Source organism: Cucurbita pepo, chromosome 8 (assembly GCF_057944985.1).
Source record: "Cucurbita pepo subsp. pepo isolate OVF chromosome 8, ASM5794498v1, whole genome shotgun sequence".
NCBI lineage: Eukaryota > Viridiplantae > Streptophyta > Magnoliopsida > Cucurbitales > Cucurbitaceae > Cucurbita > Cucurbita pepo.
In genome coordinates this window covers 2,766,374-2,782,745 of record NC_141805.1, presented here as the reverse complement: position 1 = coordinate 2,782,745, position 16,372 = coordinate 2,766,374, and the positions used below count along the sequence as shown (strand labels likewise).

General features: G+C 35.8%; 1 protein-coding gene and 1 long non-coding RNA gene across 2 annotated transcripts; both read right to left on the bottom strand.

The window, feature by feature from the left end:
* Positions 1 to 485: 485 nt before the first annotated feature.
* LOC147791369 (uncharacterized) lies at positions 486 to 1,973 on the bottom strand. The gene is made up of 2 exons (XR_015422104.1): positions 830 to 1,973; positions 486 to 694 (listed from the first exon to the last, which is right to left on the bottom strand). It is a non-coding gene; the product is annotated as an uncharacterized LOC147791369 (long non-coding RNA).
* Positions 1,974 to 3,961: 1,988 nt separating this feature from the next.
* On the bottom strand, positions 3,962 to 8,824 carry LOC111801075 (serine/threonine-protein kinase BSK2). Its single transcript, XM_023685043.2, has 11 exons — positions 8,512 to 8,824; positions 8,167 to 8,381; positions 7,932 to 8,067; positions 6,814 to 6,947; positions 6,615 to 6,720; positions 6,450 to 6,535; positions 6,149 to 6,334; positions 5,878 to 6,036; positions 4,716 to 4,829; positions 4,307 to 4,603; positions 3,962 to 4,163 (listed from the first exon to the last, which is right to left on the bottom strand). Exons 1-10 carry the CDS (start codon positions 8,591 to 8,593, stop codon positions 4,352 to 4,354), a joined length of 1,470 nt encoding a protein of 489 aa, XP_023540811.1. The 5' UTR covers positions 8,594 to 8,824; the 3' UTR covers positions 3,962 to 4,163; positions 4,307 to 4,351.
* Positions 8,825 to 16,372: the final 7,548 nt, after the last annotated feature.

Below are 16,372 nucleotides of genomic sequence, written 5' to 3'. Positions count from 1 at the left end.
CTCACGAGTCACTTCCTCAGAAACATTCTTTCCAGGTACTGTTATATCCATATAATGGCACTCTGTTTGTTTTGTTTTCTGCAAGTGATTCAAAATGTTATTCTAGCTGGACAAAAAGTGATCCAGAAGCTGCAATGAAATATTAACGGCACTGGCAGTGTATGGCGACAACTGTGAGCAAAATTTATAACACACAATCAACCCCATTTCGCTATAAACTTGAAAAGACCTAACCTGTAAATGCAATAGCTAGATTCTTGCAACATACATAGACAAGCACACAAGAGCGGCCAAGAAAATGGGGAGAAAAGGAATGCATAATTTGATTGCAGTTGCTAAACTGATGAACGATGTTTCAATGTCCACTAAAATTGAGTGCAGATTTTGGATGGAAAAACCCGAATGATATTGTGAGATCCCACATCGGCTGGGGAGAGGGAACGAAACATTGTGGAAACATCTCTCTAGAGGACGCATTTTAAAACCTTGAGGGGAAGCCCAAAAGCACGCTGTGCTGTTATAAACGGTGGGCTTGGACGGTTACAAATGGTATCAGAGTCAGACACAAGGCACTCTGCTAGCGAGGACGTTAGGCCCCAAGGAGGGTGGATTGTGAAATCCCACATCGATTGGAGAAGGGAATGAGACATTCCTTAGGTGTGGAAACCTCTCACCAGGGAACTCGTTTTAAAACCTGGAGGGGAAAGTCCAAAAAGGACAATATTTGTTAGCGGTGGGCTTGGACTTGGACTGTTGTTACAAAGGTGCAATAGTTAATTAAGAAAAACTGCAGATTTGGGTCCAATACCCATAGAAATTAAGGACGTACTCTAAACTCGGTTGCACTCATCGTTGTTCACGTCCCAGCAACAAAACTGGTTAAAAAATTAAGAACCATTGTTCTTCCAGTAACCTGAATGAATCAGAGTCGGACCTTCCAAAAAAAAATTTACTTAACGACAATAAAAAGAGGTATGGACCTTGACCTAATAACTTCAAACTAAAATTCTTGTTCTAATGCACTTTATCATCTCTTTTTTTAAATTGAATGTACAAAACTCCCTCATGGTGCACTTCTGTTGGCCTGGAGTCTGATCAACTCAAATCTTTTCAGGGTCTATAGTGTAGGAAGCCTAAGGCAGAACAGAGAAAAGAGAGAATTGAAAAGAATAACGAATGGAACGAGAAAAGCACGAGCACGTAGCTCAACGCATTTAAACTCCATTTATCCCATTCTAACTGGAAAAACCTTTACAACAAACCTATTTTTGAAAAAGATAACATAATCAACCAAGACTAAGAACCAGAGACTAGAAATGGTTCTCTATATTCTTCCAAACCATGTGAAAAAATCTAAAAGTTACATAATCCACTCAGACCACAGAACTGACCCTGCTTTAAGATAATGAAATTCAATGCCTTTTAGTCATAGTTTTAAACAGGTTATTATGAGTCCACTATATTAAAAAATTGTTCCAATCAGTTAAAATTCATCTCTACACTCAAATAAGAGCCATAAAAACTTGATACATATTGCACAATCTTAACAGTGATCAAAAGAATCCTCTTATTGGTGAATAATAGTGAACAAAAGCAAAGATTTCTGTGTAAACAATAAGAACAGTATTACAACTAAATGAAAAGAGGTTAAAAATGTAGTGTTAATAATAACTAATTACAAACATAATACTAAAAATACAAAAAAAAAAAAAAAACAAAAGTAAAAGATGGGTCAATGAGTTCTCTTAACACACAAGATATTGTAATAACCTTCTTTAATAGAAAACTTAGCAATATATAAAGATATGTCCACCAAACAGAATCTCCTAAACTATAGGCTAACATTTTGGCGCATAATTTCTTCAACCAGCAAACCCTTGAAAAATACATGATGAAAGAAGTGCACTTGCTATTTTAAGCATACATACAGATATCTATCTATCTATCTATCTATCTATCTATATATATATATATAACACCATCTCAACTAAATTTCCAGATGATTGAGTGAAACTGGACGCCATATCCTATATTATCTCTGATGTGATGCAAATATCCAGAACAATGAGTTCGAGAATCTGCAGCACCTAATTCCGATTAAAAGCGAATTAGTATTTAGATCTAACGGCTAACGCCATGTCTTGAACGATTTAGAGGCTCGACGTTCATAATTCCGCCTCCGAATCCTAAATCCCAAGACCCTACCGATTGACTAGATGCTGAAATTTGAATTCCCCAATTTAAACGTTTTACAACGATCTATGAATATCTCTGAGAGCGGAATTGGCTTTTGATTGGCCATGAAATCCCATGTCCTTCCGCAATTAAAGAGAACAACAAATTTCTTACGAAGACCGTTAAAACAAACAAAATCAAAGATTATGAACAGATTCAACGAAAAATAAACTCGAATCAGCGAAAAAATCGAGCAGACAAATAATCAATCAAAAGAAAGAAAGAAAGAAAAAGGAGCGAAAATTCAAAGGAAGAGACGTCGTACCTAGAGAGAGCGGGTAATGCGTAATACTGTCTGAAATCGGATCAACGACCCCTACCAATCTATTTAAATGGTTTTTTTTTTTCTTTTTTTTCTCAGAATTAAATTTAAATATAATATAATATAATATTTATAATTATAAAATTTAAAAATAAAAATAAAAATAAAAAAACCGATTGGAAAGTCCTGCCGGCCATGTTTAAGGTTTTTAATTAATCCCTCAGATCGTGGAACACGTTTTCTTTTAAATAATAAACGTGATTGTTTTTTTTTTTTTTTTTTTTTTTTTGTTAAATTAATGAATTCTTAAACTTTTAATTATTTTTTTTTATAAATTCTTAAATAATTATGTTAATTTTCAATAATTGAATTTCTTTTAAGTTAATTATTTATTAAAATTATAATATCTTATCAAATTATTTAGTTATTGAAGTTCAAATTATATTAGGTAAATGACGGCTCATTTTATTTGAGGTGTTCATAGAACCCGATAACCCTAATAGCTTGGATTATCCCATCAAAGCCCGTTTTGAATTGAGTCTTTTTTTTTTTATAATTTGAATTAGAATTTTTAAAAACAAAAAACTCAGTTCGTTTCACTCGTCCGACCAACTTGAAAATAGGATTTACAACACGAGCATTCCACTTGAAAATAGAGCTCAAATCAACTCGAAAAATAAAGGGTTTGGTTTAGTTGGGTTGGGTCGTGAACCCTATTTAAATCATCCGAATCGCCGACCCAAACAACCTAAAATTTTAAGGCGAACACCCAAATTTATGGGTTTTTTTTAATTATATTTATTATAATTTATTTAATTTCATAATTATTTCACTAATTATTTAAATTAAAAAATTTACCAGATAAATAAATTGAATCTAAAACGTGTCAAAATAATAATACAAATATCATATATTTATTATAAAAAAAAAACTTATTTAACCAAAAAAAAAAAGATCACGTGATACGTTCGCACGTGCCACGAGTTTATCCAACCCTGTTAAGGTCAACGGACTCAACAGGCCGCAATAGCTGTGTTCATATTGGAAAAAGGCGAATAAAATCCAGGAATAATATTATATATAATATTCGAAATTTGAATTTGAATTTGAATTTGAATTTCGATTAAATTAAGTTTTATTAATATAAAATTTAAATTTATTTGACCACAAAAAAAATAATAACATTTTTTTAGAATATTCCCATTTAAGAATTAAAAAAAGAATTTTTACCAAAGTAATATTAAAATAAAGAATTTTTTTTTAGCACTTTTTATTTTTATTTTTATAAGAATAATATTAAAATTTAAAAAATTAAAATTTAAAAATTCCTTTGAAGCTAAGTAACATATTATCCTCAACTTTAAGCATTAAAAAAAATTAATAATTTCCTTATTTTTTCAGCAGAATATAAAGATAATTGAAAATGGATAAAATGGGAGAAAGTAATGATAAATTGCAAAAAGATCCCTGAAAACCATCAATATTATATAGAAACCCTCTAAATTATTTTTTTTATATTATAATAACATCCTTACACTTTTGTTTTTTTATAATTTTATCCCTTTAGAGTAGTTGGGGCTCTGCCTGTTTATTCCATCTCTTTGCTCTGTCTCCTCCTCCTTTGTTAAAAAGTTGAAGAGAAGCTCTGATTTGCAAGTCAGTCCCCCTATTAAAAAGTATTTGCAAGAATTCCAAAATAAAAGAATAATTTCAAAAAGACCCCTCAAAAGTGTCAAATTTAACATTATCAATGTTGATTCCATGATGTCTAAAACATCAGGGGAGTTAACCGAACACGTAAATGCTTACCGTGGCCAAAACATCGATTCTTCGGCTCGGATCGTCACGCCCCGTTTAACTGCGCCAGATGTTTTGCTTCTTTGCTTCGAAGGAGGCTCCATCGTTGAGCATATCCTGTGCGTCTGATTCCATTCCTAGTTTCGAGAGGGCGAGAGCCTGCATATAGAAGGAAGTCGGCCACTCGGGCAAGCATACTTGAGCTTGCATTGCGTCTCTTAATGCGAGTTCCGGTTGACCGACCATTAGGTAGGAGAGCGCTCGTCTCACGAAGACGGTACCAGAAGGGACTGACATCATTGATACTAGCTGCAGTTCGAAAGATGATCGTAATGTTATTAGCAGAGAAGTCGAACAAATGTGGCGGGCTAGTTAACTACCCGTGCCATCGGAGCTATAAAGTCGAGATAGTAGAAAGCACCTTCGAGTAGTACTCGATGGCGTTTTTGTAGTCCTTGTCTCTGAATGCAATATCCCCAAACTTTTTTGTGTTCAACATGTCTTGCACTTGTTGAGTCCACTCTTGGAATGAAAGCTGCAGATTGAAGAGAAGCAAGTATTCACGAAACCATTATCGAGCGTCAACAGCTAGCACATATTGTCCTCTTTGAGCTTTTCCTACTCGGGTTTTCCCTCAAAGCTTTTAGAACGTGTCTACTAGGGAGAGATTTCCACACCCTTATAAAGAATGTTTCGTTCCCCTCTCCAACCGACGTGGGATCTCACAATCTACCCCCCCCCCCCTTCGGAACCAGCGTCCTCACTGGCACACCACCCCGTGTCCACCCCCTTTCGGGGCCCACACCGCCCGGTGTCCGGCTCTAATACCATTTGTAACAATCCAAACCCACTGTTAGCAAATATTGTCCTCTTTGGGCTTTCCCTTTCGGGCTTCCCCTCAAGGTTTTTAAAATGTGTCGGCTAGGGAGAGGTTTCCACACCCTTATAAAGAATGAATGTTTCGTTCTCCTCTCCAACCGATGAGGAATCTCACAATCCACCCCCCTTCGGAACCAACGTCCTCACTGGCACGCCGCTCGGTGTTCATCCCCCTTCGGGGTCCAGCGTCCTCGCTGGCACATCGCTTAGTGTCTAGCTCTGAAACCATTTGTAATCGCCCAAACCCACCGATAACAGATATTGTCTTCTTTGGGTTTTCCTTTTCGAGTTTGCCCTCAAGGTTTTTAAAACGTGTCGGCACCCTTATAAAGAATGTTGCGTTCCCCTCTCCAACCGATGTGGGATCTTACAATGACGGTCTAGGCTAGCCCACCTCGACTAGTCTCAGTTTTGTATCTATTCTCCATGAATAAAGCCATTTTAACTAGAACAATCCCTATCTTGAAAGGAAAGGGCTACCCTTAATGGGTATTTAGAAACTCAAGGGGTGCCCCAAGTGAAGAGCTAAGGGCATGAGATGTTTAGAGATACCCTCCAAGTTTCTAAGTTCAAAGCTCCTAGGAGGAAAATCAATAACTCGAAACTGTCCTCAACGCATCGTGATGTAGGCCTTACGACGAGCATACGAACAAAGAATGTAATGCAATTTACTTCATGTAAACAAAGACAAAAAAAGAACGTACTTCGCTCTCAGCACCCTCCTCGTCTTTGTAACCAACTTTAAGTAGTATGTCGTGTACAGCAGTAAGATCCATCCGAACGCAGGCTTTCCCGAGTGCCGAAAGCATCGTTGGCAACACCACTGGTGTTTTTGTCAACCCCATTAGTACGTGTGATGCAACCTAGGATAACGAGGATATCGACGTTAAGAAAACTCAAAAAGAATTTAGGATAACACAACCCCGTGTCGAAAAAATAAATCTTCGGTCAAGTAAACGACGTTAAAACGCTTACCTCTTGCTTTTGCAGAGGCGCCACTGCCGAAAAAATAAATTTTATATCGGGTCGATCTTTGGCCTCGTATTGCAGACATTTGGAAGCAAGATCAATCAACTGAGTTGCATCATCATCTCCATATTGTCCTTCCAAGGATGAATCCATTAACAGCAATAAGTTCTTCCCTCTTAGCAAATCTAGTGCCTGTTCATATAACCGAGGCGACGAGCCAGATAAACGAGCGTTGCAGACAAGAAAACACAAGATTCATCGAATAACGAACAAATTCAAAGATGAACGGAGATGAACGTTATCGTACATGACTCGGAGGAATGTGCTTCCCACTTAAAAGGTCCAGCAAAATGGTTCCATAGCTATAGATCACACTCTCTGGTATGACCCTGCCTGAACGAAACAAAACCATAGAGAATCACTCGACACGCCGTTCTTTAAACTAAGAAGCTCGGATGTTTCGGTGACATACCCGTTCGTAGAAACTCTGGTGGCGTGTAAGCTAAGTTCGTGCTATAGCTTTTTCCATCATGACTGTTCTTCATCAAACCAAAACTGGATAGTCGAGGATCCCCGTCCTGCCACGAGAAAACGAAGCACAACAATAGAACACGTCGATTGTCGATATCAAATGCTAAAACACTAAAAACAAAGTAATTTTGAAGGCGTACCTCGTCGAAAAGAACTCTATATGCATTTAGATCATGATATATTTTTCGATTTTCGGTGCTGCAATGATCAAGGGCTTGTGCTATGTAATATGCAACTCGAACACGCATTTCCCAAGGAAACGGTTGCTTTTCCCCTGCAGTATAATGGAAATCATTCAGAAAGAACGAGAAAGGAAAATCCCGATGTCGAGATAATGAAAATCCTTAAGCTCCACCGAACTTGAAATTCTATAATGTACCATCCCGGCACCTTCCTTGTCGTGAACAAACACAAAAAACACGTTCTATAGAACGTGTACAACGGACAAAATCACCAAACAATATCAGAATCTTCCATTTTAAGGAAGCAAAACACTCGAAATTCTATAATGTACCATCCCGACACCTTCCTTGTCGTAAACAAACACAAAAAAAACGTTCTAGAGAACATGTACAATGGACAAAATCACCGAACAATATCAAAATCTTCCATTTCGAGGAACTAAAACACTCAAAATTCTATAATGTACCATCCCGACACCTTCCTTGTCATAAACAAATACAAAAAACACGTTCTAGAAAGCATGTACAACGGACGAAATCACCAAACGATATCAGAATCTTCCATTCTAAGGAAGCAAAACACTCAAAATTCTATAATGTACCATCCCGACACCTTCCTTGTCGTAAACAAACACAAAAAAACACGTTCTAGAGAACATGTACAACAGACAAAAGCACCAAACGACATCAGAATCTTCCATTTCGAGGAAGCAAAACACTCGAAACTCTATAATGTACCATCCCGACACCTTCCTTATCATAAACAAACACAAAAAAACACGTTCTAGACAACGTGTACAACGGACAAAATCACCAAACAATATCAGAATCTTCCATTTTAAGGAAGTAAAACACTCAAAATTCTACAATGTACCATCCCGACACCTTCCTTATCATAAACAAACACAAAAAGACACGTTCTAGACAACATGTACAATGAACGAAATCACCAAACGATATCAGAATCTTCCATTTCGAGGAACTAAAACGCTCGAATCCTTCAAATAACGCTACGATTATAAAGATAATAAACGAAGTAAACAGATTCTCAAGCAAGTAAAAGACTAAAACCATACAATGAAACAGATGCTTTGAGAGAGTATCATTAGGCATAAACTCAGCCACCAACAGCCTCTCATCCCCTTCAGCACAGCACCCAATCAAATTAACCAATCTCTTAAACCTCAGCTTACCAACACCAGAAGCTTCAATCTGTTCATAATCACAAGCAAATCAACAAACAAACACAAAAACAACCTCAAATCAAAGCCAAAACCATACCCATTTTCACTCAACAGTAAAAGAGATTACCACAAACTGTTTAGGATCAGGCCAAGATTGCTTGGAGAAGCGTTTAATGGCAACCAATCGAGTTTTCTCAAGCTTCCCTTTATAAACAACATTAGGAGCTTTCTCACCACTTTCAGAAACAATCAATTCAGAGCTGAAGCCATTAGTGGCAGCTCGAAGTTCATCAAGATCAAACTCCTTGAACGGAGGAACTTGTTCAAACTCTTCATCATTAGCTACAAAACCCCACAAAAACGATATCAAAACGCAATAACTCAAAGAACTAAAACAAACCCAGAAATCATTGAATGAAAAGACACTAAAAAACAGGAAGATTAAGAGATTGATAGAGATGAACAAAGAGACCTGGATCTGGTTTGGGCTGTGGTGGGGGAGGATCGTTGTCAGGGGAAGGGAGATGAATGGTTTTGGACTGAAAACAGCCCATGATTGAAAGCTTACATAGAGAGATAGAGAAATATAAATGGAAAGAAATAGAGATTGTAAAGAAGATTGAAAGGGTTTATAGATTGAGGTGTGAAAATGGAGTGTTTGGAAAATGGGTTAGAGGAAAAAGGGAGAAAAGGGGCTGAAAAAGGTCACAGAGACTGAGAGAGAAAGGGCTCGGTCGTCAATCTCTCTGAAAGAGAGGGAGAGAGAGAGTCACGTGATGATCAGAGAGACAGCATGTGATGAGAGACAGAAATACAGAAGGAATTGAACGCCAATAAAAAGGGGACATGGTTATGGGGAAGGAGGAAGGTAAAAGGGCAAACAAGTCAAAATGAAAATGACCCTGTTAGACGAACACGACTCTCCACAATGGTATGATATTGACCACTTTGAGCATAAGCTCTCATGGCTTTGCTTTGGGCTTCCCCAAAAGGCCTCGTACCAATGGAGTTAGTATTCCTCACTTATAAACCCATGATCATGCCCTAAACTTAGTCGTGCCAATAAATTGGTAAATCCTCAAATATCGAACAAAGAACTCCTAAAGAAAAGGAGCCAAGCCCCTCCTCGAAGGCAGTCAAAAATGACTAAGACTCCAAAGGAGTTGAGCCTCGATTAAGGGGAGGCGCACTTTGTTCGAGGGGAGGTGTTGGATGATGGAAGTCTCACATCGACTAATTTAGGGAATGATCATGGGTTTATAAGTGAGGAATACTAACTCCATTGGTATGAGGCCTTTTGGGGAAGCCCAAAGCAAAGCCATGAGAGCTTATGCTCAAAGTGGTCAATATCATACCATTGTGGAGAGTCGTGTTCGTCTAACAAACCCGATATCTCGAAAAACAAACGAAGCATCCATTATAAGGGTGTGGAAATCTCTCCCTAATAGACGTGTTTTTAAACCTGGGTGTGGAAATCTCTCCCTAATAGACGTGTTTTTAAACCGTGAGGTCGATAACGATATGTAACGAGTTAAAACGGATAATATCTACTAACAGTGACATTGAGCTGTTACAGAACAATACAAGAGAGTAAAAAATGTATGATTTATATCAAATAATCATAGATAGTTATACTGTGACACATCGTACAAAATGAGACAGTGCTCGTATCGTTCTTTTTACCTTTCATGCTCCACAAAAATTGAGCTATTGTAATGAAAAGGGACGTTTTTTTTTTTTTTTTGTAGCTATTTACCTTTCATGCTCCACAAAAATTGAGCTATTGTAATGAAAAGGGACGTTTTTTTTTTTTTTTTTGTAGCTATTTAGAACTAATCGTTTACTAACGTGAGCTTATTTTTAATATAATGGTAATTGATGCGTACTTTTATATTTATCATTATTAGAAATCAAATTTCAAATCCAGTCTCTACCATTTTAAATAATTTTTAATTTTTAAAATTTTATTAAATGAAAATCTTAATGGGTTTATAACTCATAAATGCTATGTCCATTGATACGAGGACTTTTAGAAAGTCAAAGTCTTTGACTAAAATTTTAAAAACTCGCAAGACTTAACGGTTTGTTTCCTTTTTTATAATTGGGCCCAGACGGCCCATTAATATCTAAGATTCTGGGCTCAGAGTCTTACCTACAGGTCCACATAAAACGTCATCATGGGCCGAAGCCCAATTCGACAAACTTATTGCAATCTACCCCCTGAAAATGTGGGTTTTTACAAAACGAGCCATGAAGAGCCATTAATATCAATTTCTTTTTATTCAATTATAGAAAATTACACGGAAGAATGCAGCATTGAACTTTTGGTTTGCATAAATATACCTCTAATTATCAATAATTACACGACTGATTGTTTGTTTAATTGAGCATTATGATTTTCTAAAATTAGTGGGGATTCAAGTTAGTAATTTATTATAATTATTATATATATATATATATATATATTATTGAGTACAGTAAAATAATTATAATATTTTTAGTTACCATGCCAATTACCCATAATAAAGGAAAAAATTAATAAAAATACTAATAATTTGATTATTTATCTAACAAATATCTTAAATTAAAAAAAAAATCAATAATATATTTAAACTTTAAAAAAGTCTAAAAAAATATATTTATTATTGGTTTTGAAGGAAAATAATTACTACTTGATTTCAAAAATAACTTTGATTTTTTAAATTCATTAATAACCTTCTAATAAAAAAAAATAAAAAATCTTCTTATATTAAAACAATATATTTATGAAAGTTTAAAATTAACGTTAATAATTTTTACCTTAAAAGAAAATTATGACGAAAACCCTTTTAAAAGTTAAAGGTATTTGTGATTTTTTTTTTTTTTTAAAAAAAGACATTTAAATTTTATGGATATTTTTTTAGACAAAGTATAAAATTTTTTATTAAAAAAATCACATTGATTTCGTGTAAAAGTTTATTTTTAAGTTTTTTTAATTAATTAATTAATATATATTCCATTTTAAAATCTAATTTTATTTTACCATCGGAGATTTAGTGATATTTAAAACCCGTAAAAAGGTTAATAAAATTTTGGGAACGTGATCATACTAACACTGATCTACTGTTATTTTATTGTTTTATTTATTTATTTATTTATTTATTTATTGGGAATAACTTCTACAAGGGGAAAATAACAGAATATATGGCATATTTATTGCAAAATTACATGAATTTCTGGCCACTTGCATGTTTATAGTCATTAACTTCCCCCCTTTTAATTCAACAACTTTGCTTTCTCCATGGATTATGGAGAATGTTGGTCTTAATTAACACAATTAATCACACTTACCTGTCTAATTATCTATATAATCAACGATTACGCAAACGTTATGCTCGCCAACAAAAATCATACAAATATTAAAATCCAACCAATCATAAGAACTGATAGTCGCTTTCGACATATAACAATTCAAGCCCACTGCTAGCAAATATTGTCTGCTTTGGCCCGTTACGTATCGTCGTTAGCCGTCTATTAAGGAGAGGTTTCTATACCCTTGTACTGAATACTTCGTTCCTCTCTTTAACCGATGTGAGATTTCAAGCTGTGATACAATTTCAAAGATGTATCAAAATCTATACGCTAAGATATGAGAAGCGAGAATTCAAATTGATTTAGAAATAAGTAAGATTTTAAAAGTGCATGCATTTGGTTTAATTTTCTAACTCATTCCCTGCTCAGAAATTTCCAGTTTCTATCCTTTGTTGACTCTTTTAAGGGATAAAACACATCCATGCATCCAGAAAAGATCAAGTTTATTCATCATTGGACAAGAAGACAATGGAAGATTTCATTGCAAAAAGAATTCAAATTAGTCAACTTGGGAGAGGTAGGCTCAATCATAATGAGAACAAAACACAACTCCTCCTATCCTTTATAGAAGTTTTCTCCTACCCAAAATGGAAGTTGGGTATTGCACGTAAACAACTGTATAAAGATCCTATCACAATCACATGTTTGAGTTCATACACATTTCAATCAATTCACGTTAGTAATTATAAGTACTATTTAAGTAAATCGAGTATAATTAAAGTTGTGAGATCTCACATCGGTTGGGGAAGAGAAGGAAACAGCCTTTATAAAGATGTGGAAACCTCTCTCTAACATACGCGTTTAAAAAACCTTGAGGGGAAATTCGAAAGGGCAAGTCCAAAGAGGGCAATCTTTGCTAGCCGTGGGCTTGGATTATTACAAATGGTATCAGAGCTAGATACCGGACGATGTGCCGGCGAGGAGGCTGAGCCTCAAAGGGGGTGGACACGAGGCGGTGTGTTAGCAAGGATGCTAGACCACATCGATTGGAGAAGGGAACGAGTGCCAGCGAGGACGCTGGGCACCGAAAGGGGGTGGATTGTGAGATCCCACATCGGTTGGGGAGGAGAACAAAACACCCTTTATAAGGTTGTGAAAACCTTTCCTAGCAAACGCGTTTTAAAAATCTTGAGGGGAAGCTCGAAAACGAAAGCCCAAAGTGGCAATATCTGCTAGCCGTAGGTTTGGATTATTACAAATGGTATCAGAGCTAGATACCGGACGATGTGCCGGCGAGGAGGCTGAGCCTCAAAGGGAGTGGACACGAGGCGGTGTGCCAGCAAGGACGCTGGACCACATCGATTGGAGAAGGGAACGAGTGACAGCGAGGACGCTGGGCACCGAAGGGGGTGGATTGTGAGATCCCATATCAGTTGGGGAGGAGAACGGAACACCCTTTATAAGGCTGCGAAAACCTCTCCCTAGCATACGCCCTTTAAGAATCTTGAGGAAAAACTCAAAAGGAAAAGCCCAAAATTGGGTTTCGGCTGTTATAAAAGTACAAAAAAAAAGAGTATAGATTCGATCAAACATGTTCGAGAGACAAATCAAAGAACGAAATGTAATGAGTTTCGTCATCTCGTTTTGACAAAGGAAACTACATATTCTCCATGAAAAAGAAACAAATAAACAATTAGTAAACTTGAGACAGAGACATAAAGGATGAGGGGTCTAGATGTAAGGCAGCTGGTTTCTCATTCAACTGGTGGGAATGGAAAACTTTAACCTAATCATAGCACAACAATTTGCCAAATTTAGTTGCTTTTACGAAAAGGCAACATGAATCCAGCTTGAAAAAAGAAGCCCAAACCCCTTTTGTCAAGTTCTTTAATCAGTCTAAGGGTCAAAAAGTCAAATGACGAGTAGCCTACTATATCCCACCGCACAAAAAGCCATCAAACCAAAACACACACGACTTCGAAAACAATAAAATATAACAGAGAACAGAGTTTAAAATCCTTCCCTCTAAAAAAAATATCTAATTTGATTCCTAGGAGTTCAACTTTTGTTCTTTTTTAACAGTGGCGTTCGGAACTATTCTTATGAGACAACTATTGATGTAACGACCCAAAACTCACTGCCATCAAATATTGTCCTTTTGAATTTTCTCTTTCGGGCGAGGTTTCGACATCCTTATAAAGGATGCTTCGTTCTACTCTACAACCGATGTGGGATCTCACAGTTGATCCTACTACGATTAGTTGCTAAGATCTCTAAGGGGGTGGGCGCTATAACTTGGATTCGTTTTCTCTAAACTCTTTATATATCCGTCATTGACCATTAAAGCTACACTCTATAGACTCTGTTTTTTTAAGGCAAATTTGCATTAAAGAGTTCTTATAGCTAATAGAATTCTTCGGAGTAACTTACTAATAAAGACAAACAAAATGTAACTTTTGAAAGTCATGATGAACAAAATTAAAAGTTGGCGTTGGGTAAATACGTATCTAATACACCTACAAACAGAACAAAAGATAAGGCCCTAAACAAGTAGCAAAGCAAAAGCAAACCAACCAAACAACAGGGACTTGCAATCCAGCTGCTATGCACACACAAAAAACACAAAAAAACAACAAAAGATATCCAAGTTTACTTATAAGAGGCATTTCGTCGAACACCTGGTGGGCGCCCAAAGGCGTAGACGAATAGAATTGCTATTTCTCACCGATACGCGCTCGTCCTTTTCAGCCAGTCCCCAGCTGTTCCCCAATAACGCCAACCAGCCGGCTACGTCATAATCACGCACGCCCAAAAGACGTCGTTTTTAGCCGGTGATGTTGAACGCCGACAACCCACTGACAGAGCACCGCTCTCTTCCCATGGGCAAAACGGGCAGCTGCCCTCTCTGCCATTAAAGCCAATCTTGCTTACTTGGATCGCACCAAGAAGGATCAGAAAAGAATCAGATAGGGAAATGAATTTTGTATCGTTTCTAAAAAACTTTGTAGCTAATACGTTCGATAAAATGCCTGAACTAATTTTTTTTTTAAAAATGTTACCGTTAGTTGAAATCCACGTAATGCGGCACAGGGACTGTCGCTTCGTACATGGAGTGGGCATAAAATTGGGACGTGGCTCGCACGTTTTTTAGCCCCAATTTATTAAGCTATATATATATATATATATTTATTATTATTATTATTATTATTATTATTATTATTTAATTTAAAAAGCGCGTATTAAAAAATATGAAAAATGAGGGGATTTATTTATTTATTTATTTGGTACAAAATAGTGGTTATTATTAATTAATTAATTAGTGGTTATTATTAATTATTATGATTACTATTATTTTAATGAAAGTGGAAACAGATTAAGTAAGCAAATAAATTAAAGTGAAAATGTTTTATTAATATAATATATTTTTAATTAAATTTTTTTATTATTCAAATTAAAGAAAAAAGATCTCCCGAAATGACATGGCACCTATCCAATCGCATTTACTAATTTAATATTATTATTATTTAGAAATCAAATACATAAATAATTTATTTTTTGAATAAAAGAAGAATTAATTCGTCCAAATTATTATTATTATTATTTGAATTCAAATATAGCAAAAGTGAATAAATTATTATTATAATCTAAACAATTATTTAAAAATAATCACATTTTCATCGAGTTTTAATTACGATACTCGTGTATCTATCGGGAAAACCTTCTAGAAAGTTGCCTGTAGAAAAAGCATACCCAACCAAATACGAGCCTGGTCGAGACTTGTCAGTATGGGTGAGAGTTTTCCTACACAGCGATTCTTTACTGGCCGAACGAAAAATATTTGCTTCTGCTATTTTTCTTTGAGCGATGAACTGTAGTTGTCTAACTCTAAAACATCCTTTGGCTTTCCATTAATGTTTTAAAACGCATATGTTACGGAAATGTTTCCGTACCTTTATATGGAATGTTTCATACCTCTCTCCAACTAACTCGGGATCTCACAAATCCACCTTCTTCGGGGGTCAGCGTGTCTTCGCTGGCACACCACCCAGTAACCAGCTCTGATACAAATTGTGACCGTTCATGCTCATCGTTAGCAGATATTGTCTTCTTTTGGCTTTCCCTTCAAAGTTTTAAAACGCGCCTGTTTGAGAAAGGTTTCCATACCCTTACAAATGATATTTTGTACTTCTCTCGAACCGATGTGGGATCTCATGTAACTCAAACAACTTGAACGTCCTCCATCGATGCTCTGTGTACTTATAGACGACGTTCCTAATCTTTCACGTTATATATATTAAAAATATTTTTCCGACAAGTCATTTCATTTTAATTTAACATCTTACGTCAATATATGTGGTTGACATGTCAATTTTAACACGACTACAATTATCGTATTTTAAAAATGGAATATAATCGACAAAATAATAATAATAATAATAATAATAATAATAATAATACTCAAAATTAAAGTATGAAACGGCTCTTAAAAAAAAAAAAGACAAAAAAAAGTATGAAACGACATCTACTTGTTATTGGACATGGCCATAAAATAGACAATTTGAATGTTGGCTTGTCGTTTTGACTTATACCAAAAACAATTAAATCAAACCCAACAATCTAAAAATTTATTTTTTTAATATATATATTTTTTGTAATTATGTTATTAATTCATATGTTAAGACTTAATTAAACATATATTTGACGTTGATCTTATTCATTTATGTGAGGTCCTACATCAGTTGAAGAGGAAAACGAAACCTTCATTATAAGGGTGTAGAAACCTCTTCCTAGTAGCGTTTCAAAACCGTGAAGCTGTTACAAACATATCAAAGCCAGGTTTCGGGCGATGTATCAGCAAGAGCGTGAGTTGTGAGGTCTCACGTCGATTGAAGAAAGGAACGAAACATTTCTTATAAAGGTGTGGAAACCTCTCCCTAGTAGACGCGTTTTAAAACTGTGAGACTGACAGTGATATATAACGGACCAACGCGGATAATATCCGCTAGCGGTGAGCTTCGGTTGTTACAATTTCTCTCGTATAA

Excerpts from the sequence above, each read along its gene's own strand:
- LOC111801075 (XM_023685043.2), bottom strand. The coding sequence starts at position 8,593 with ATGGGCTGTTTTCAGTCCAAAACCATTCATCTCCCTTCCCCTGACAAC. Across the intron at positions 6,948-7,931 it reads CTCAAAGCATCTGTTTCATT|GGGAAAAGCAACCGTTTCCT; the intron begins GTATGGTTTTAG and ends ATTATACTGCAG. Across the intron at positions 6,721-6,813 it reads ATAGAGTTCTTTTCGACGAG|GACGGGGATCCTCGACTATC; the intron begins GTACGCCTTCAA and ends TTCTCGTGGCAG.